We start from the raw sequence: 21,109 nt of genomic DNA, 5'->3' as shown, positions 1-21,109 counted from the left end.
AAGGGTCTTTGTTAAGTTTGACAAAGACCCTTTCAGGGGTCGAAACGTTGCGGTGTCTCACTTGCCCCAATAAATACATTTGAAGATACTTGGAGTGCTTGAATCCTCTTTCTACCACTGATATTTACTCCCTGGGGCTAGTGCTGGGCCTTGGTCCAGTTTAGCACCTGAATCTTCATTGATTGGAGTGCGGTTAATTTTTTTCTTTTTCCAATAGAATGTCAGTGATGACATACGTTTACATAAAATCTCCATGTCATATTTTTTGGCATATCAATCTCTTTCTGTGTATATTGCTATGCATTTTTCAGTTGGAAAGTTGAGCTAGTTTCATTTTTTTGTTTTAAAGGCACATTCAATGCACCATAGCCAGCATGTTTGGTAACGTTACGGTCAGAGTGCCTGGGCAATCCTTTCAGTACTATATGCTAAAGTTGAAGGCTTATCTTCACCTCTACTACAGTGCTGATACTCACTCTGCTAGACATTTCAATCTTTTCCTTGCACAGAAGGACTTCTTCTACCAGACATTACAAGGTCCTGCATGAATCAATGTAGTACTTTGTATGGTGAGTGGTAGGGAGAGCTCCACCTTACTTTAGATCATAAGTTCAAGTTGTATTTCAAAACAGATTCCTGGTTTTACCACAAGTGTACTTAGTGTATGAAGGTATTATACATTTCATATTTTGTGTTATGAAATATACTTTTTTTTTCTTTTTTGCAACTTTTGAAAATCTCTGAAGTATTGTGAAGACATTTGCAAAGACAATTGTGTTATCATCGGTAGTATATATATTACTCCTCCAATATTTTTAGAAATGACGGACGGATAAACAATTAAAATTCCCAAAGTTTGTTACATTTCCTATGTTTTCCTAAACAGCAACTATGCTTACACATTTTCTCCAAATATTCCATACTAACTGTAGATCCCATGTTCCAAATGCATGCTTCTTTATAATTGAATTTGCTAAATGTGTAATTTTTCAGATTTTTAAAATCATTTCTATCTTATGTTTTGGTTCTATTTCCGTCCTCAAGCTACTCAGACAGAAGATATGTCCTTGTGGGTACCTCATTGAGCATCCATTGCAACATATCCCAGAATGCTTTGCTCTAAGGACAGATAGCACTGCATTTTGGGTAAGGCACAAACGTGCAAGCATCTAATCTGTGATTAGTTTACTACCAGTGCTAGAATATGAATCTGCTACTTAAGTCATTTGGCTAGCATAAGATATAAATAACATTTTTGGCATGCTCAACCATGCTATGCATGACAGATACTTAAATACAGTTTTAAAGAAACTTCATCAATTTAGTACTCTGTCTCCATAATAACACATAAGATGGAAATATTTCCTTCAGCTAATACTATCTATGCAATGTTACATCTGTAATTGACTTCACTGAGACATATTTACAAGTTTATATGAATCACTTATGACCATACTGATGTTTAATCAGTATGCTTACACATTTTCTCCAAATATTCCATACTAACTGTAGATCCCATGTTCCAAATGCATGCTTCTTTATAATTGAATTTGCTAAATGTGTAATTTTTCAGATTTTTAAAATCATTTCTATCTTATGTTTTGGTTCTATTTCCGTCCTCAAGCTACTCAGACAGAAGATATGTCCTTGTGGGTACCTCATTGAGCATCCATTGCAACATATCCCAGAATGCTTTGCTCTAAGGACAGATAGCACTGCATTTTGGGTAAGGCACAAACGTGCAAGCATCTAATCTGTGATTAGTTTACTACCAGTGCTAGAATATGAATCTGCTACTTAAGTCATTTGGCTAGCATAAGATATAAATAACATTTTTGGCATGCTCAACCATGCTATGCATGACAGATACTTAAATACAGTTTTAAAGAAACTTCATCAATTTAGTACTCTGTCTCCATAATAACACATAAGATGGAAATATTTCCTTCAGCTAATACTATCTATGCAATGTTACATCTGTAATTGACTTCACTGAGACATATTTACAAGTTTATATGAATCACTTATGACCATACTGATGTTTAATCCCTTCATTTAGGAGCATGGTTAAGTACATTTCATCACAGTTCTGACATGTCAGTGGTCTTGAAGAATTTAGAACACATGCATTCTGTAAGAGATTAGTGATGCTAATAACATGTACAATATCAAAGGGAAACAGTGATGCCATCAACAGATCTTTATAGAAAGACTCTCTATGGCAAAGTATGTTTTACCCTAAGTGCCACTGACCTCTTTATGCTACTATTGTCTGAGTATTAACCAACTTTCAGGACATAAAAAGACCAAACAAATAAGCAACTACAGAGAAAACCCTGGTTTGTGCTGCATCCCAACACAAAAGACAGGCAATAGGCACATCTTAAATATGCAGAGCCTTCTGAAAAATCTACAATTTACTAAGGCTATCAAATGGCTAAAGACCTACAATCAAAACATAAAAAACAATTTTTCCCCCATCAAAACAACTGAATTACTCAAGAGAATGCTGTAAATATATTTGCGGTTTTCTGTTACAAAGTAACCAAGCATATTATAATTACATGTTAGTATGCTTGTGTCTAGAGCAGAAATGAACATAATGTACTTATAATACTATTTGCAAAATAATTATAATCACGAGCTTCACTGTATGAATGTAACTCGTAATGTACAACAGGGATAGCCCTTCTAGAGTTTTTAGACATACATTGTGTTTATTCCCCTGGCACCAAATGTCAGGAGAATAAGCATCACAATAAAATACAAGCCTATATTGAGCAGCGCTTCGGAATATGTTGGTGCTTCATAAAAAAATAACATATAAAACCATATATAAGTGGCAAGGGTGTTATGTATTTCAGACATAGATCATGTTAGTAAACACGTTATTAATCAGACATCTGTTGCAATTATTACAGAAGGCAAATGTAAAGATTTGTTTCCAAAGAAAGCATTGTGTAAAATATGTCTGTCTGTCTATATCAAAATGAAAGTGTGACTTACAGAAAGGCACCTGAATACCACTAACCTCCAGCTAACTATGTGCTACTGTATACAGCAATTTAATTATTTATTACTACAACAAAGAAACTAGGAATTAGTAACGGCATCCACACAAACCTTACACAGCAGCTTCAGTAGCATTGTTACAATCTCAGTCTACCACCTCAAAGACAGGATTATTGTCTGCTTTATCGTGAAATAAGGAAATAAGTGTACAGATATATTATAAGGAAGATGGGGATCTAAGGTATTCTAACACTCATCCTACATTTCATCATACAGCGTTACCTATTTGCGTATGACATGTGTTAAACCTATATTTTAGGTTTTTCTTTACAACAGTTAAAAATAAATTGCTGGCTGTTAGAAAGCAAGGACATGTCCCATGAATACAATGCCATGTACGGAAAATAAAACGCGACATTCTAAAAAACTTGTATAATATTAACTACAAAAGCAAAAAGTCAGAACATTCCACCACCATTAGCAATAAGAAGGAATCCCAGTCAGAACAACTACTTGAAAAAGCTCCTAAAAAGATAAATAAATCCTAATGTGTATTTTAGTTTTCAGATGATTTAACACTATGGCTATCAAGATCAACGCATCTATTTTGCACTTAGTGGGTTAAACTTGGTGCAGTTTGGTGTTCTTTTGATTAGAGATGAATAGGATGCAGACACACAAAACATCAGCAACAAAGGAATGAAATGCCTAAACTAAACAGCTTTCAACACACACAGATATACACACTGGAATGCCAAACCCTGCTGCACCCCATTGCTGATACATAGCATGCTGTGATGTTTAGGTAATGCAGCTAATAATGGCACTGTTTAAGTGTAGATGAGAGGCAGCAGGGTGATGGGTGCCAGGAGACAGCAAGCAGACAGATGGTAGTTTGCTAGTTCCCTAAAGCAAGGGGTGCCTGGGTTCTGGATGGAACAGTGCGGGCAGGAAGCTGGGCAGTGGATCACTGGGGGTGAGCAGTGAGGGCAGGGAGCTGGGCAGTGGATCACAGGGGGTGTGCAGTGAGGGCAGGGAGATGGGCAGTGGATCACAGGGGGTGAGCAGTGAGGGCAGGGAGCTGGGCAGTGGATCACAGGGGGTGAGCAGTTAGGGCAGGGAGCTGGGCAGTGGATCACTGGGGGTGAGCAGTGAGGGCAGGGAGATGGGCAGTGGATCACAGGGGGTGAGCAGTTAGGACAGAGAGCTGAGCAGTGGATCACAAGGGGTGAGCAGTGAGGGCAGGGAGATAAGTAGTGGATCGCTCACCGCTCTGCAGGGTGGACTCGCACAGCCAGTGGTTGGCAGGTTTCCGACAGGACTCCCATAGGGAAAGGTAATACTGGTTGTCCGCCGTCACCCAGGCTGGGCTCAGAACGGCTCCGATGTCCAGACACAGGGCCAGGAAGATGCACACCAGTCCCACCAGCTTGAGTGGGGTGAGAACCGAGGAGCGCACCTCCTCCATCCCGCTGGCAGAAGAAGCCATGGTCCCCTCCCCGGATCAGCAGCCGCCAGACAGCACAGGAGGAGGCTGGAACGGGGGTTTGCAGAGAGTAAAGTGAAGGTGAACAAGGCTACAGAGTGTTTCCTCTCAATAAAGATACTTTAATACTCCAAGTATTGTCTGGAGATTCTAGGAAAGTGAGGGGATACCCTGGGCTTAGCGACAGAGATGGGAGACAGAGGGGTTGGTCAGTGAAGTGGAAGGAGCAGGTGGTGGGTCTTTCTTGTTCAGTTCCTTCTGCAGGAGATGTTGATGATGGTTGATGATAAGAGGTGACTTCCCTCCTCTTTCTCTGCCTGACACTTGTTTTCCTTGAATCAGATGTGGCTTGCAGCTCCTTGCTCCAGGACAGAAGAGAACTGTTATCTAGTGACCTCCGTCTTTGCATAACTCACTCCCTCCCCTTCTTTTTCCTTCTCTCTGTGCCTTCTTCTGCTCTCTCTCTCTCTCTCTCTCTCTCTCCCTCTCTCTCTCCCTCTCCTTCTCCTCCTCTTGGCTGCAAGGGGGCACCGGCCAAGTTGCTGACGTCACTCCCCAGCTCTAGAGGAAGGCTAACAGAGGAGGGACAGACAGGGGAGCACAGAGAATTAAATGCATGTTACATGAAGGAGGGAAAAGCACATACACACATCTCAAGAGTAAGGGGTGTACGTGATTTTATATATTCATATAAACAGCTATCATAACTACAGGGATTTTAACCTTGAACAGATGCAGGCTATAGCTTTTTTTTTTTTTCTTCCTGTAAGATTGCTTTAGTTCTTAATCATGTCAGCTCAGTGAAGTATAGCTTATTATTTTCATACTTTCTGTCATGGGTTTTGGAGGAATTTACCTCAGGAATGCAATTTAAAATTTAGGTGGTAGAGTTTTTTTTATGTGCTAAGAAATTACTTTTTGGAAAAAAATAAATAAAAGATGAATAATACTGTAACATTTATTTAATTATACTGCTTTCATCTTTCTTTATTTGACATAAAAATTATACTAAAAAAAGACTGAATGACTTCTAAATATCTAGTAAACTCTTCTGATTTAATTTCCATCATGGGAAAAGTATTTTAGAAACATCTGTTATGCCAAGGGCAGCCATCATCATTGGCACTGCCTTCTATTATATATATTCTTATCATATGCAAAGTTTCCATCATTTGATATATGTGGGCAAATGCAGCATTACCAGTCTAACATTTTAACAATTTGAGTGCTAAGGCAGTTCTGAATTATGATTATTGGAGCCTAAGAACATTTTGAGCTTTTCCCATATTTTGCTTTAAGTTATATTCCTAAAATCTGTGCACAATTATATTAACAAAAAATATAGTGGGTATTTTAAAGACCGATTCTTCTTTTTTTTTTTTTTTTAATCACAGATAGAAACATAGAATGTGATGGCAGATAAAAACCGTTTTGCCCATCTAGTCTGCCCAATTTTCAAAATACTTTCATTAGTCCCTGGCCTTATCTTATATCTAGGATAGCCATATGCCTATCCCACGCATGCTTAAACTCCCTCACTGTGTTAACCTCTACCACTTAAGCTGGAAGGCTATCCTATGCATCCACTACCCTCTCTATGAAGTAAAACTTCCTGAAATTATTTTTAAACATTTGCCCCTCTAATTTAAGACCATGTCCTCTTGTTGTGGTAGTTTTTCTTCTTTTAAATATAGTCTTTTACTGTGTTGATTCCTTTTATGTATTTAAATATTTCTATCATATACCCCCTGTCTCATCTTTCCTCCAAGCTATATATGTTAAGATCATATATATATGGTGATGATGACACTCAAATCACGTGATAGCGCAAGCGCAAGCCGGAAGGAGGTGTTCCCCGGTGTTTCTTGATCAGAGGCTGGAAAAGATTGAAAATTAGCTAGCAACACACCTGAAATGTAAGTTTTAATTTGATTGATGTTCTTATTTAAGCAATGTAATGTTCATTTGTATTTTTATAAATGTAGTCAATAAGGAGCACTCTCTTGGATTTTCAAACAGTGTTTAATCAAGTGTTAGTAAATCACATCAACACTTTGACCCTACGGGGTCTTTATCAAGATAGTAACAACGTCCAAAAGTATCTATACATAGCAGAATAAGAAAATATCTAACTTATTCCATCTGTGAGGTGATACCTGCGTCCATCAAGTGGCGATCGATCATGCGCATGCGTGATTACGTTCGCGTGTACATGCGTGAAGACATTCACCTGTGCGTGCGTGATAACGTGACCTCAGCGTGACCCCATGTAAACCAACAGTATCCATGGGAACCTTACGCACCCAATAAAAACCATACTAAACGGAAGATCCAAAAGATAAATAAATATCAAATGCAATAGAAACCGGACCATATCACCCAAAACAGTGAAGTACATACTGCAGAGAACAACATCTCTAAAATATCTGCATCCCAATAATACAAGCTAATAGGTGTCTATAAAGAGAGATGTGTGAAAGCAGGAAAAGTGTAAGCCTGTGTAAATGTGATAATGGGTAAAAAAATGTAATGCGAGTGGGGGGTGTACACAGATATATAGGTGCAAATCAATCAAATAAAAATGTGTATACACAATCAAAAAGTGGATGTAAGATGTGCCAAACAAGTGACGTGTAAAAATGTAAGATATAAACCACCTAAGTATCTGTAGCATGCAGCATACTGTAAATAACATGGGACAAATAGATATCCTCGTTTAATCCCTTGGGTTGTAGAGTGCCCAGTTGTTTAATCCAAAAAGTCTCTTTCTGGAGTAGTAATTTTGACCGGTCTCCCCCTCTTTTTAGTGTTGGTATCACATCAATGGCGATGAACTTGAGTATTGGTTGTCTGTGGTTATATGCAAGAAAATGTTTGGCCACTGGTTTGTCCGTTCTCCCATCCCTGAAGGCAGTCATAATAGCAGATCGGTGACCCCTAATCCTATCACGGAGGGTTAAGTCTGTTTTGCCAACATAAAAAAAAACCACAGGGACAAGAAATTAAATAAATGGCATGATCCGTAAGGCATGTGATATAATGTGTGATCTTATATCTTTTACCAGAGTGTGGGTGTACAAATGATGAGCCTGTCAACATGTGTCCACAGGTGACACAACCTGTACAACGAAAGCAACCCATCCTGTTTGATTTAATTGGGACCAAAGTTTCTCTGGGTAAATCCGTTTTCATCAGTAGATCTTTCAAATTTTTATTTATAGTGTAAGCTATCCGAGGAAGATTAGAAAAAATATTGCTGAGGGTTTTATCTGCTGATAAGATCTCCTATCGTTTCCTAATATTCCTGGTATAGTATAGAAGCATGTTCCTATCAGAGGGTTTCTTGTAGAGGCTGTAGCCAATCTTATCATTACACCTGTACACCTCCACATCTAGAAATTTAATTTTTTCAATGCTCCAACTGAGACTGAGCTGCACCGGAGATTCATCTACATTAATTGTCTCAACCATATATTGTAATTCATCCTTAGGACCAGACCAGGCAATACAAATATCGTCCACAAATCTGTAGTACGAAATAATATGTTGGCTGAATTTCTCTAAGATGTATGATCGCTCAAACATATGCATATAGCAATTAGCATAAGAGGGTGCTATGGTCGATCCCATGGCTGTCCCCCTTGATTGGATGTAAAAATTATTCTCGAACCTGAAGTAGTTATGGTGTAATAAGAACTTGAGACATTCCATCAAAAATTCTATGGGTGGTCCTCGGTAATTGTCACACTCACATAGCCAGGTACGGATCGCTTCTATCCCTTCATTATGCGAGATAATCGTAAATAAATTTTTAACATCAATAGCGGCAAAAATAACCGGGGCATTAGGTAGAGTAAGTTCCCTAATTTTGGCAAAAACATCTTGGGTATCTTTCAGACCAGTGGGTATGCTTTCAATACACGGTTTGCAGTGGTGGTCCACAAACTTAACAAGAGGTTCCAATACCCCTCCCCGAGCCGAGACTATAGGTCTCCCTGGGGGTTTATTCAGATCCTTGTGTACCTTAGGCAAGGTATACAAAACTGGTATCTTCGGGTGTTCATTTATCAAATATGCTGCCATGTGTTCGTCTATCCATCCTGATGTCATTCCTTGTTCCACCAATCTCTGTAATTTCTTCAGGAAAGAGGTGGTGGGATCATATGTAATTTTGAATCACTATAGCACCCCCTTTATCTGCTGGTCTGATTGTGATCAAGTTATTAACTCTAAGATCTTGTAATGCTGCCTTTTCCCTAGCTGTTAGGTTACCTGCGGTGGGTCGATGCTTGGATAGGGTCTGTTCTATATCATGCCGTACCAGTTGTCCAAAAATTTTAATCGTCGCTTGTGTAGTTTTTGGTTCACAGGTATTCTTAAGTTTAAATGGATGTTTTTCTTTATGTCACCATTGATCTCTGGAGATGTTCAGATTTAGTGTCCTATCCATTTTAACTAATTCCACATCCAGTGTGAATCTGTCCGGTCCGGAAAATGGAACAAAAGTCAACCCTTTGGATAGAATATATGATCTGCCGTTAACTGTTTAGTGGATAAATTAAACACCAGGCTCATTTCTTCCTTGGTGGTTTGGTTCTGAGGCTTCCCCCTCTCCCCCCTCCTCATGGTTCGGGGTCTGCATTTCCTCTTGAATGAACTGATGTTGAGGGTGGATCATTGGAGTGTTGACCCCCACCTAAAAAAGGTTGCAAGGATTCTTGAGTAGTAGACCGTCTGTCAACACCAGTACCTTCTGTTTCTGATGTAGACTCAGCCGAGCTAGTATCAATAGACATAAATTGTGGTTTCCTAACCCGTATTTTCTGACGTTGAAATTGGGGTCTCCGTCTTTCACCACTTAACCAATGGTAAACTGGATGGTGTGTGTAATCATAATTAACCCTGTCAGGGTATTTATATCGGCAGACATTTTGTGCTATGATAGAAATTAAAATGTACATTGTCAGTCACTCTGAACAGAGTAGACTCCATTTTGTTATTTTCAAGTTAACAAAAGACACAAAATTTCTATCCTTTCTGTAAAACTAACCACTTTGCCAGAGCTAAAAGAATGCATAGTATAAACAAATCAAGTGATAAGAAATGAGAACGGGGGATAGACAGACTGCTAGCTAAATGCTAATGGAATATAATTAATTCTAAACCCAGACATTTGTGACAGAGAAGATTAAATAATTAAATTTTACTTTCGATATTGTATAACGTCCCATTGTAAGTTTAGGGGTCATACTTAGTTATAACTGTCATCTTAGAAATTATAGCAGAGTTTGCCAGACACATAGTCTGGACAAAACTTAAAGAAACTATTTGATCTGACAGAAAACTCAAGTTATAGACAACTATAAAGATAAGGTAAATGACGTCAAAATAGCCACCAGGAAAAGTTAACTCTTTCCTGGATAGGTATGTTTAGTGGGACAAGACTGCCCTCTATAGACCAAATACTTAAATTGTTAAAAGGAAGGTAATCACACCCCCAGTGTCCCTATTGGTCTATCACCTAGTGAATTTTTCCTTTAAAAGTTAAGACAAAGAAAAGGCAGAGAGTATGCAGAGGAAGCAGTTGGAAGCAGGCTAAGTCAGGAGACAGAGAAAGAGACCCATGACATTCAGTTCCTGAGACTACCTACTAATCTGATGAAAATATCTACTTAACTGGTAATTATACTGGCTTCAATTAATTAATCTAAATTAATTAAAATTTTCTAATAGCATGATATATGACTGAATAAATCACGATCAGATTTCGATATTTAGTTAAATAAGAAGTACATGGTTATAACCATTCTATTCTGCAGATAGAATTACAATAATTATGTATTTATGTGACATATCACATGTTAGCATATCGTGATATTTATCCAGGTGTATTGATTTGCTCTAAAATAAGATAAAATATCTATTTAGGCAAGTTAAAATTCTGCTTATAGAACATGGTAGATTAATCTTATTGGATGGTCCCAGGAAATGACTAATGAGCTGGTTTACATTTTATTTTATTTAAAATCACATGAGAATAGGTCTTAATTACTTAGGAGGTCTAGCCAGCATTGAAAGGGTTATTCTAACTGTCAGCTAAAGTTTTTATGGCTATTCGCTGGAAGCTTTCTCTGTGTGAAACTTTCTTTCTGTGAACTACCGTCATAAATCTTGTCTGGACAATTGGCTGTGTCAACCAGTGAAATGCATTACCATTTGTATTTGCATACTCATATTATACTGAATATTCATTGATTATTGTCACGCATGTTACTTATTATTATTATTTAAATTATCATAATAAATTGTATCTATTTTTATAACAAATTGTGATTTTATTTATATGGAATACATTTCACTTACACGATAACGATCTTTGGGATCTGAGAATTCAAATAGTGGGCAATTCTCAACTGTTTACTATTATTATCCCATAAATATCCCCACAACCCTTTCAAGCTTCTGTTTTTTGAATTTGATTAAATCATTCCTGCACCTCATAATCTCATCTTGTAATTTAATCATTTGCTGGGCTGAAGATGATGCAGTAATCAAGGGTGAATTTGCAGTTTCCACTTTGTTAATAGATTCTTTCACCACCACTAACTCATTTTTTACCTCCTCAACCGTGATAAGCATCCAATCTAAAGCACATTTATTGGCTATACTAGCCCATTTGTGACAAAATTCAGGATTGTGTCTACCAATAGTGGGCGCATTGCGTACCCTGAATCCTCTGGGGATCCTTTTGGATCTATAATAGTCAGATACAAAATTACCATGAAGATCCAAATCCACTTCTCTTCTTTTCAATTTAATGAGGTCATTATATACATCTCTAATAGAATCTATATGCTTCAATTCATCAGTGCTCTTAGGCCACAGGATCTGTTCAGACTCTGCCTCTGAAAGTTGTAGCACCTCAGCTGTGTCCAACAGGGCCCCTGCCCTGGATAAAAAATCTTCCATTTAAGAAAAAACTTGATAAGTCAATCAGGAATCGATCTCACAATTTAGAGAAAGGTTACTATATATATATATATATATATATATATATATATATATATATATATATATAGTAACAAAAAGGGGGCTTGCACTCATGGTCTGCTAAAAAGATAAATAAAATCGAGATTGACTTTCCTCAGGATCATACTACAAATATATATATATATATATATATATATATATATATATATATAGTATGATCCTGAGGAAAGTCAATATATACACATATATATATACCTCATAATTTAGTGTCAGAAGAAATATAAAATAAATGCGGGAAAATGCACACCCTCTATCTTTTCTCTAAGATTATTGATATACAATTGGTGCTCAACTCAACTCAACTCAAACTCAACTCAAAGCAAATCACTTAAACTAAAATAATTTAATATATTTTTTTTTCAGTTATTACATTTGCTAGTTATAGGGCTCATAAAACAATGTATGCTTTATTAATTCGTTAATTTGTAACAAAACTATTCTTTTTCCTCCAAATTTAGGTTTTTAACATATTTTAGTGCTACAGGGCTGTACTTTGCAAGTGTTCAAAACTGCATTGTGACACTGCCAGGGTCTCTGCAGTTTATTTAACTTCACAGTGTTATAGCATGTCATTTAAAGTGTATCACAAAGGTAAATACTAGAGTTTCCATTTGTGTCACAAGTCATTTCCCTAGCAGCCCAAAGTCTAATATTCAAGAGAAGCAAACTTGTTTTCCAGATGTTATAGATTCTTCCTATGTGCTATTGAGAGAATCATTCCATTCCTGCTTACCCTTTTGTCAACTTATCTGCAGTTATGTGACATTTTGCTTTTGTTGACCTTGTTTGCACAACACCTGCCCAGACATTGGCTTTGTTTTGTTACTTCAAATCTGGGAGAGCTCTTATTGTACACAGCCTCTAAGTACAATGTTTGTTTAAATAGGTCTGCATCACTTGCTTCTGTGTTTCAGTAACCTGATGGTGTTTTACATAGAAAGGGTAACTTGTTGGACTTGTTGTTTTGGAGAACTTAAGGTTATGGAGGGCTAAGGAGATATACAGCTGGTGAGACTTTCAGTTATGGCAGCTGACAGGGAGGCTTAGGGTTAAAGGGTCAGAGGGCGGAGAGGCTAAATATTAAGGGTGGTGAGACATATAGTCAGGGAAGGTTAGTGTTGAGGAGAGTTAGAGCTAATGAAACAAATAGGTTCAGGAATAGGTAGGATTGGCTTAAGGAGATGCATTAACATTGTTAGGTTGCAAGAAGATCAGTGGCTTCAGTCCAATGGGTAAACTTTATGACCCCGCCACATATATTGAATTACACCCCTCTTAAAATGTCACACTATACCGCATACTATGTTCAACCCAAAACCCTACCATATTCTATGAATCACATCAGGACAAGGATATGGCATGGTCTGATACCCAAGGGCTCCAGACACCATAACCACTTAAATAATTTGAAGTGCTTTAATGCCTACATTGTCCATTTAAAGCTGCACTTACTGCATTAAAACCTTGCACCTTACAATAACCACACACTGCTGTATAATTAACGGCAATATTTTTCTCTTAAGGTGATACAAGATTCAACTTGCAGCTCCAGGTCAGGTTAACTCCACCCCTTATAATACCTCTGATGAGAGATCTGTCCGACATTATTGAGGATTGAGGTTAATGTGACTTCAGAGTATGGTTAGGTTTAGATTGTATTAGTTTTATGGGTAAGGATAGGTATGATTTGGTGTAGGTCAGATCCAGAGTAATGCTGTTGCTGTTGCTGTGAGACACAAAGCATTGTCATCAAACAGAGAGGATTGAGTTCTTAGGTAGGCTTCCAGTTTTATCCTTAGCTAAAGGGATTTTATAGTGTATTCCTTACACTAAAGGGCCCTCTGATCCCCTTCCTCCCTCAGGCTCCCACCCCCAGCTCATAAATGGTTAGAAAACTCTACAGTCACTTACCCGATTCCAGCATTGATGTCCCTCGGTGCTAGCTTAGTACTCTGCCTCCTCCGACATCATCTGATGGGGGAGAACTAATGTGCATGTGCAGGAGTGCCGAAAAAGCATCTCAGGCCCTCCCCATAGGAAAGCATTGGTTCAATGCTTTTCAATTGCGATTTAACTGATGCTGGATGTTCTCATGCAGAGCATGAGGACGCCCTGCTTCAATCAGACTACCAAAAGTCGGTTAGCCACCAGGAAGTCTTAGTCCTGCAATGTAATTATTGCAGTTTCTCAAAAACTATGATGATTTACATTGCAGGACTAAGTGGAACTTAAACACTCAGAACACTTCAATGAGCTGAACTGGTCTGGGTGACTATAGTGTCCCTTTAAGGATGGTAAATAGGCCAAGCTCTGCTAAGTTATCTTCACGGTGCTGGCATTCTTATCCACACTCCACCAATGTAGGTCACCTTATTGCTAATCCTGCTGTGGCATCTCATTTAGATGCCCCAATGATGATCACAGATTTATTTTCCTACAGCCGTTTAGGTGTAGTATCAGGGACCAATCATAGGTAGAAGGAGTGAGAGATCAGTGTGATGCCAAAGCACTAGTGATGATCTCTTATTTCTGTGTGGGCCAAATATCATCAGCAACACAAATACTCTTTCCCAGACAAAGAGTGATTGATCATTGCACTGTTGCTCTATAGTTAACAGGAGTGATCATGCTGTCATCATGTAGTTTTTCCTTCCTTCATACAAAGACAAATTTCAGCCCTTCAAATCCAGAGCATGGTTAGATGTAGGGTGAAATAATAATGATACCAATGATTAATAATAGTACTCACATGGTTGACCTTTCAAGTCAAGTTTGCGAACCATATGTGTTGCATATGTATATATAAGATATTTGCATATCTTCTTTCTTCAGCTGGGGTTTAATTCACCAGACATTACATGGAGTTGTTTTGTCTCTAAACGTGGAGGTGTTTTGACTGTGTAATAGCCCTCTGATCCAACAAGGATATCCAGGTCCACTATGTTTTTCAGGATAGACATACAGTTAGGGCCAGAAATATTTGGACATTTACAAGTTTTTATATTGGCTGTTTACTAAAATATATTCAAGTTACAGTTAAATAATGAATATAGGCTTAAAGTGCAGTCTTGAGGGTATTCACAACCAAATTGGAGGAAGTATTTAATGATTCAGCTCTTTACTATGTATGGACAAAATTAATTGGACAATTGACTCAAAAGCTGCTACATGGACAGGTGTGTGGTATTACTTCTTTATTTCATCATCAATTAAAGAGGTAAAAGGTCTGGTTGATTCCAGGTGTTGCATTTAGAAGCTGTTCCTGTAAATCCACAACATGAGGTCAGAGCAGCTCTTAATGCAAGTGAATACAAAGGCCAAAAAACATTTAAAAAAAAGTCTGCCCAGTTGCCCAGTTCTGGAACAGCATTCTTTGGACGCATGAAACTAAGATCAACCTGAACCAGAAGGATGGGGATAAAAAAGTATGGAGAAGGCTTGGAAATGCTCATAATTCGAAGCCATTCCACATCAACTGTAAAACACGGTGGAGGCAGTGTGATGACATGTGTATGCATGGGACTGAGGATCCGTCCTGCCGTAATTGGGCATGATAGTAGGGCAGTGGCCGTCCATCCCACTCGCTGCCACAGTGGTCCTCAGCCATGGGAACTGAGGATTTCCCTCCCAGGGACCAAGAGGATTTCCCTCCCAGCAACCAGCAGTGCTCTGTAACATGGGCCGCATTTTCCCGATGTTATATATTTAAGTTATCCACTGTAATGAGCTTAATGGTTGAAAAACTGCAGGAGCTGCTTGTTCATGCTTCCATACAGCATGGGGGTCTGGGTCCCCTTACCCTCAGGAGTTTTTTAAGGCAAAGATGTGGAGTATTCTGATCTCAGCCCAATGGAGAATGCTTTTCACTTGCTGAAGACAAAACCTAAGACAGAAAGATCCACAAACAAACAACAACTGAAGACAGCCGCAGTAAAGTCCTGGCAAAGCATCACAAAGGAGGAAACCCAGCATTTGGTGGTGTTCCAGACTTCAAGCAATCATTGTACAATTCCCACACCCTCACCACAACGTGCACAATGTGGTAAAACAACAACTTATCTTTAAATAGGTGGTATCTCCCAAATTCAGTTAACCAAAACAGAATATAAATAGGATACAGCTCTAAATCTACAAAAAAAAAGAATACTAATATAGTGTAATACAGTAAAGCACATAAAATATGATCCAGCCAGAAATGCACTCACTGGAAGGTTGCTTCTAGGAAATGCATTTCTGCCTGGCTGTTTTAGTTTTTAAGCAGTGATTGCCTGCAAAGGATTCTCGACAAAGTATTAAAAATATATGTGTCCAGGGGCGTGTCCTAACCGTGCATGTGAATGGATGTGTGAGCAGGGAGCTCTCCCATAACGCGGCTTCTACAGTGTGATTTGACCGACGAAATAAAAAAAAAAAAACATCCGTACCGCGGTACGGAACACCCCAGCACCTAATGGCGACAAAATCGCTGAAAAAAATTGAAGCAGAAAACTCTGCACTCACACCTGGAACGGAGTTCATCTGCAGACCAAGATGGCGCCGGCGGGCCCAGATCACCGGCGTGCAGCTCTGACGCAGGAGACAGCTGCGCGGACCCACACAGCCCAGCAACTAATACCTCCATAAGAGCAATCATGCAGGAGTTACAAGCCTCTTTCAAAACAGATCTTCAACAGATGGCTGCTGAAATCAAGGCTGACATCCATAGCATGGTAGAGCGTACAACACGCCTAGAAGACCGCACAGAGGAACTAGTGGAAGCACACAATTCCATAGCGGAGTCCTATACCTCGCTGGAACAAACATTAAAATCATTGGAAGAAAAGATGGCGGACCAAGAAGATAGGAGCAGGAGGAATAACATCCGCATAAGAGGTGTCCCAGAGTCCATCATCCAAGCAGATCTGCCTCGGTATGTACAGAACCTATTTAAAGCCCTTATACCATCCTTGACGGAGGCAGACTTGATCTTGGACAGAACGCACCGACTTCCGAAACCCAAACACTTACCACTAGACACTGCAAGAGATATTATCACAAGGGTCCACCACTTTACGGTCAAAGACCGGATCATGCAAACAGCAAGAACAGCAGACCAGTGGCCTGATCCATACACCAAGGTCAAATTATTTACAGACCTTTCCTCAGCGACCATGCTCAAAAGACGCATATTTGCACCCATTACAGAGGCATTACGGGTGGCTCATGTCCCTTATAAATGGGGATTCCCAACGAAATTGCTAATTAAAAGGAACGGCGTGGATAAGTTTATCCTAAACCCAGAAGACGGCAAACAAATTCTCCAAGAATGGATCATCCCCTTATCGACTAGCAGCCTGAAGAGGAAACCGCCAGGAACCTCAGCTCCAAAATCGCTTTCTAAAGACTGGACCCAAATACCCAAGAAAACGCATACAGCAGCAGACCGAGAAGCCTTCTTGACCTGAGATGATTGCGGAACTGCAAACCGCCTTGTCAACTGACAAATGGACTATACGCACAGGTTTTATGTTTCATGTTTGCAATTGTTTAACTGTCCCCTGGTATTCCAGAATTGTCGGCCAAAGCTGCCACCCGAGCGACCCTCGCTCACACCCAACCTAATGTAGATCTCTATACGTAGACCTAAATAAATAATAAATACGTAGTCTTTAGTAGACTACCCCCAAGGCTCATAAGCAGCCCTTGCTGTCCGTTGCATTATGCAACTAGTGCCATCACCGAGTGACACACGGAAAAATGTACATGGTTTATTCCCCGTTATCCTCTCCTTCCCCTTTATGAGTATGTCTCGCACCATGCTGCTCTTATCCCGGAGCAATATCCAGGGCCCTTAAGGCTAACAACCACGGAAATGCCCATGTATTTGTCTATGCAAATTCAGAAGCCCTCAATTGACAAGGTGGGGGAAGAACCCCTACAGGCAACACAGCGCGATCTCTACCCACCAGATGGTGGTTAAAATTATGTCCCTAAATGCTAAGGGGCTTAACTTCCCGTACAAGAGGAGAATGGCTATACAGGAGGCTAGGAAGTGTGGTGCCTTAGTAGCGTTTTCTCAAGAGACGCATTTTAAATGGAATAGCAAGCCTAAATTCCATTCCAAGTGGTTTCCCTATGACTTCCATGCTTGCTATTCAACAAAAAAATGTGGGGTCTACATCCTGATAAATAAAGATGCAGCGTTTTCCCTAGTCCGAAAAATAAGCGATAGACAAGGGCGCTATTTAATACTGCAATGCACGATTAACAACAACCCGTACACCCTGGTTAATGTTTATAGTCCTAATAAAAATCAACATGACTTTTTAAAAATGATACTAGCATTAACAGATGTGCATAAATATGGGGAGGTAATCATTGGGGGCGACACCAACTTCTTATTAGATTGTGACGCCAATTCCTCAGCTACCGTAGGGCTAGCACATACCACGCTTAAACAAAGAATGGCTTTAACTACACACGTTTGTGCCACACTAGCCTCTCATCATATGGAAGACCCATGGCGCATTCTACATCCCACAGAGGTGGACTATACTTGCCACACAGCAGCACACAACAGCTATTCGAGAATCGACAAGTTCCTTATCCCTGCTACATCCATGCCAATTATAGAGGACTCCACCGTTGGGGTAATGACGTGGTCTGACCACGCTCCCATCACCCTCAGTGTCAGGGAAGCCTTTGCCACAAAAGGAACCGGCACATGGAGGCTTAACGAATCCCTTCTCACTGACCCCTCTATACTCTCACAAATTAAAACAGACCTCACGAACTACTTTACTGAAAATACGATAGAACACTCCTCTATTGCCCAAATTTGGCTAGCACATAAAGCAGTTATAAGAGGTAGCTTTATAAAACATGCTAGCCGGGCAAAGAAAATAAGAATGGCAGAGTACACCTCGCTCCTAGCAGAAATCACAAAATGAACACACTCCAACAAACAAGAACAGAAATCCGAGATTTATGCAAAACTGCTACCTCTCCAAACCAAACTTAAGAATATAGAGATGGACAAAACTACCTACCTACTCCGTAAAGCCAAATATAACTTTTTCTGTGAATGGCAACAGAGCAGGTGCCAAGTTAGCTTCACAGTTAAGATGCAGGGGTGTCGCCTCCAGGATTGCCTTCCTAATTGATTCCAAAGGGAAAAAAAACATTGAATCCCCAAGACATTGTAGATGAATTTGCACTTTACTATGGTGAATTGTACAATCTTAGAGAGGACCCCAGTGTAGCATCACCCACTCAGAAGGATATAGACAAATTCCTTGCAAACCTTGACCTACCTACGTTAACAGACAATGACCTCCAGCTCATGACGCAACCCTTCTCTCATGACGAGATCACAAAGGTCATTTCACAGCTACCTGCCCGAAAATCACCAGGCCCTGACGGTCTAACTAACGTATATTACAAGACCTTTGCTACCACTATAACCCCGCATCTTTTAAACCTACTGAATCACTGTGCAATGACGGGAGCAATACCAGACGAAATGCTGATGGCCCATATATCCACCCTCCCCAAACCGGGCAAACCTCCTACTTAATGGGGATGCCAAAATTTACGCTAAGCTTATTAGTAACAGACTTGCCCCGCTTCTCCACAAAGTGGTTCATAATGACCAATCAGGGTTCATACGGGGCCGCCAGGGTTCTGACAGTACTAGAAAAATCTTGAACATCCTGTCGGCGTTAGAAACCGGAGCATCCGGGGGCCTTTTCCTTGCACTGGATGCGGAGAAGGCCTTCGACCGCTTAAACTGGGTATACATGTCCAAAGTTTTGTCGAAGTTTGGCTTCCCCGCATCCACTATAAGAAGCATTATGGCGCTATATAGTAACCCGAGGCGAGGGTTTCCCATGGAGGGTCCCATCACTAATGGGACGCGCCAAAACTGCCCCCTATCACCCCTTTTGTACATACTAGCCCTTGAACCTTTAGCCTGCAAAATTCGCCTACACCCAGACAAACTAGGCGTTCCTATACACGGGAAAGAGTACAGTCTAGCGCTATTTGCAGATGACATTTTTGTGGCGCTGCTAGACCCGGCACGCTCCATCCCTCCCCTGTTGGACCTCCTGCAAAGCTTCGGGGACATATCTTACTACCGGTTAAATCAGGATAAAACCCAGGCTCTCCCGATTAATTTGCCAAAAACATTAATAGATGCCCTACGTACCACCTATACATTTGATTGGAGATCGACATCCCTAACCTACTCAGGGGTAAAAATAGCACCTTCCCCATTTTCTACCTTCAAACAAAACTACAACCCCCTAATGACTCTTTGTAAAATGGAAATGAATACGTGGAAACACACATTACTTTCCTGGCTAGGGAAGATTAATGCCTATAAAATGATGATACTTCCACGTATCCTCTATGTCTTTAGGATGCTCCCCTTTGGGGTCCCCAAGCACTACTGCCAAACCCTGCAGAAATTGTGTGGGGCATTTATTTGGGGAAACAAAAGACCTAGGGTATCCCTCGCTATCCTACAAACCACGCCCAAACTAGGGGGAGCAGGCCTCCCGAATATCCAATACTATCATAGAGCAGCGCTGCTGTCCACAGGTATTCTCCTCCATGCCCAACCCAACACAATACAATGGGTAGACATGGAGAAAGCGCAATTCCAGGAACAATCACTCACTGATTACCTATGGACACCCAGACAGTTTAAAATGAAAAAGCCTGACTTATTCCCTACTACCCAACTTACGATATCAGCATGGGATGAATTCATGGGAGCTGCAGGACATAGAAACACCTTCCACCCTAAATCACCCATTTCAGCTCTTAGAGCGGTAGTGCCAGACATTCCACTCAAATACTGGCATGAGGCAGGAATCACAAAAATATCCCAGCTAATAATTAACAATAATATAATTCCATTCCCAGATCTGCAATCACAGTGGCAGATTTCGAACCACGCTGTTTTTTCGTATCTTCAATTGAAAAGTGTTCTGAACGCACACATGCACGCCTCACAAGAGACACAAGACCTAACCTGGATCGCACCGCACGTACTTATAGATAGATGTTGGGCATCACCCACTAAACCCAAAGCGCTAGCACTATGCTATAGAGCATGGCAGGAACTGTCACCAACTAAGCCGCACCCACATAAGACTCAATGGGAGACTGACTGTGAGGTAAAGTTGACAGAGGGAGACTGGCTCCATGCCCTCAACGATTTGTCCAAGTGGACAAAATGCTACTCACATATCGAAGCCCACAAAAAACTCCTATAACGCTGGTACATGACCCCACAAAGGCTTCACAGAATATTTCCTAACACATCTCAAACTTGTTGGATGTGTAACTCGGCTATAGGGACCCTGGTACACTTGTGGTGGATGTGTGGAGACATCCAACCCCTGTGGACCACAGTGCGCTTTGTCCTGGACAAACTGGGTATTCCTAGCTTCACACTAACAAAAGCCACCTGCTTACTGCTACTACTCCCTGCCCACCTGTCCCCTGGACAGAAACAAATTACAGCTCTGACAATACTGGCTGCGAGAAATCTCATAGCATTGCATTTGAAGT

General features: G+C 40.2%; 1 protein-coding gene across 1 annotated transcript in view; it reads right to left on the bottom strand.

Annotated features, from left to right (window-relative positions):
* TMEM47 (transmembrane protein 47) overlaps nt 1-4,973 on the bottom strand; it is a 100,452-nt gene extending 95,479 nt beyond the window's left edge. Inside the window, exon 1 of the mRNA XM_063457881.1 lies at nt 4,282-4,973. Coding sequence (XP_063313951.1) covers nt 4,282-4,501 — 220 coding nt within the window. The 5' untranslated portion in view covers nt 4,502-4,973. The remainder of the gene's footprint in view (nt 1-4,281) is intronic.
* Between the last annotated feature and the right edge of the window lie 16,136 nt (nt 4,974-21,109).

The sequence above is a fragment of the Pelobates fuscus genome, chromosome 1 (assembly GCF_036172605.1).
Source record: "Pelobates fuscus isolate aPelFus1 chromosome 1, aPelFus1.pri, whole genome shotgun sequence".
NCBI classification, from domain to species: Eukaryota; Metazoa; Chordata; class Amphibia; order Anura; family Pelobatidae; genus Pelobates; species Pelobates fuscus.
This window is presented reverse-complemented; position numbering and strand designations above follow the sequence as displayed.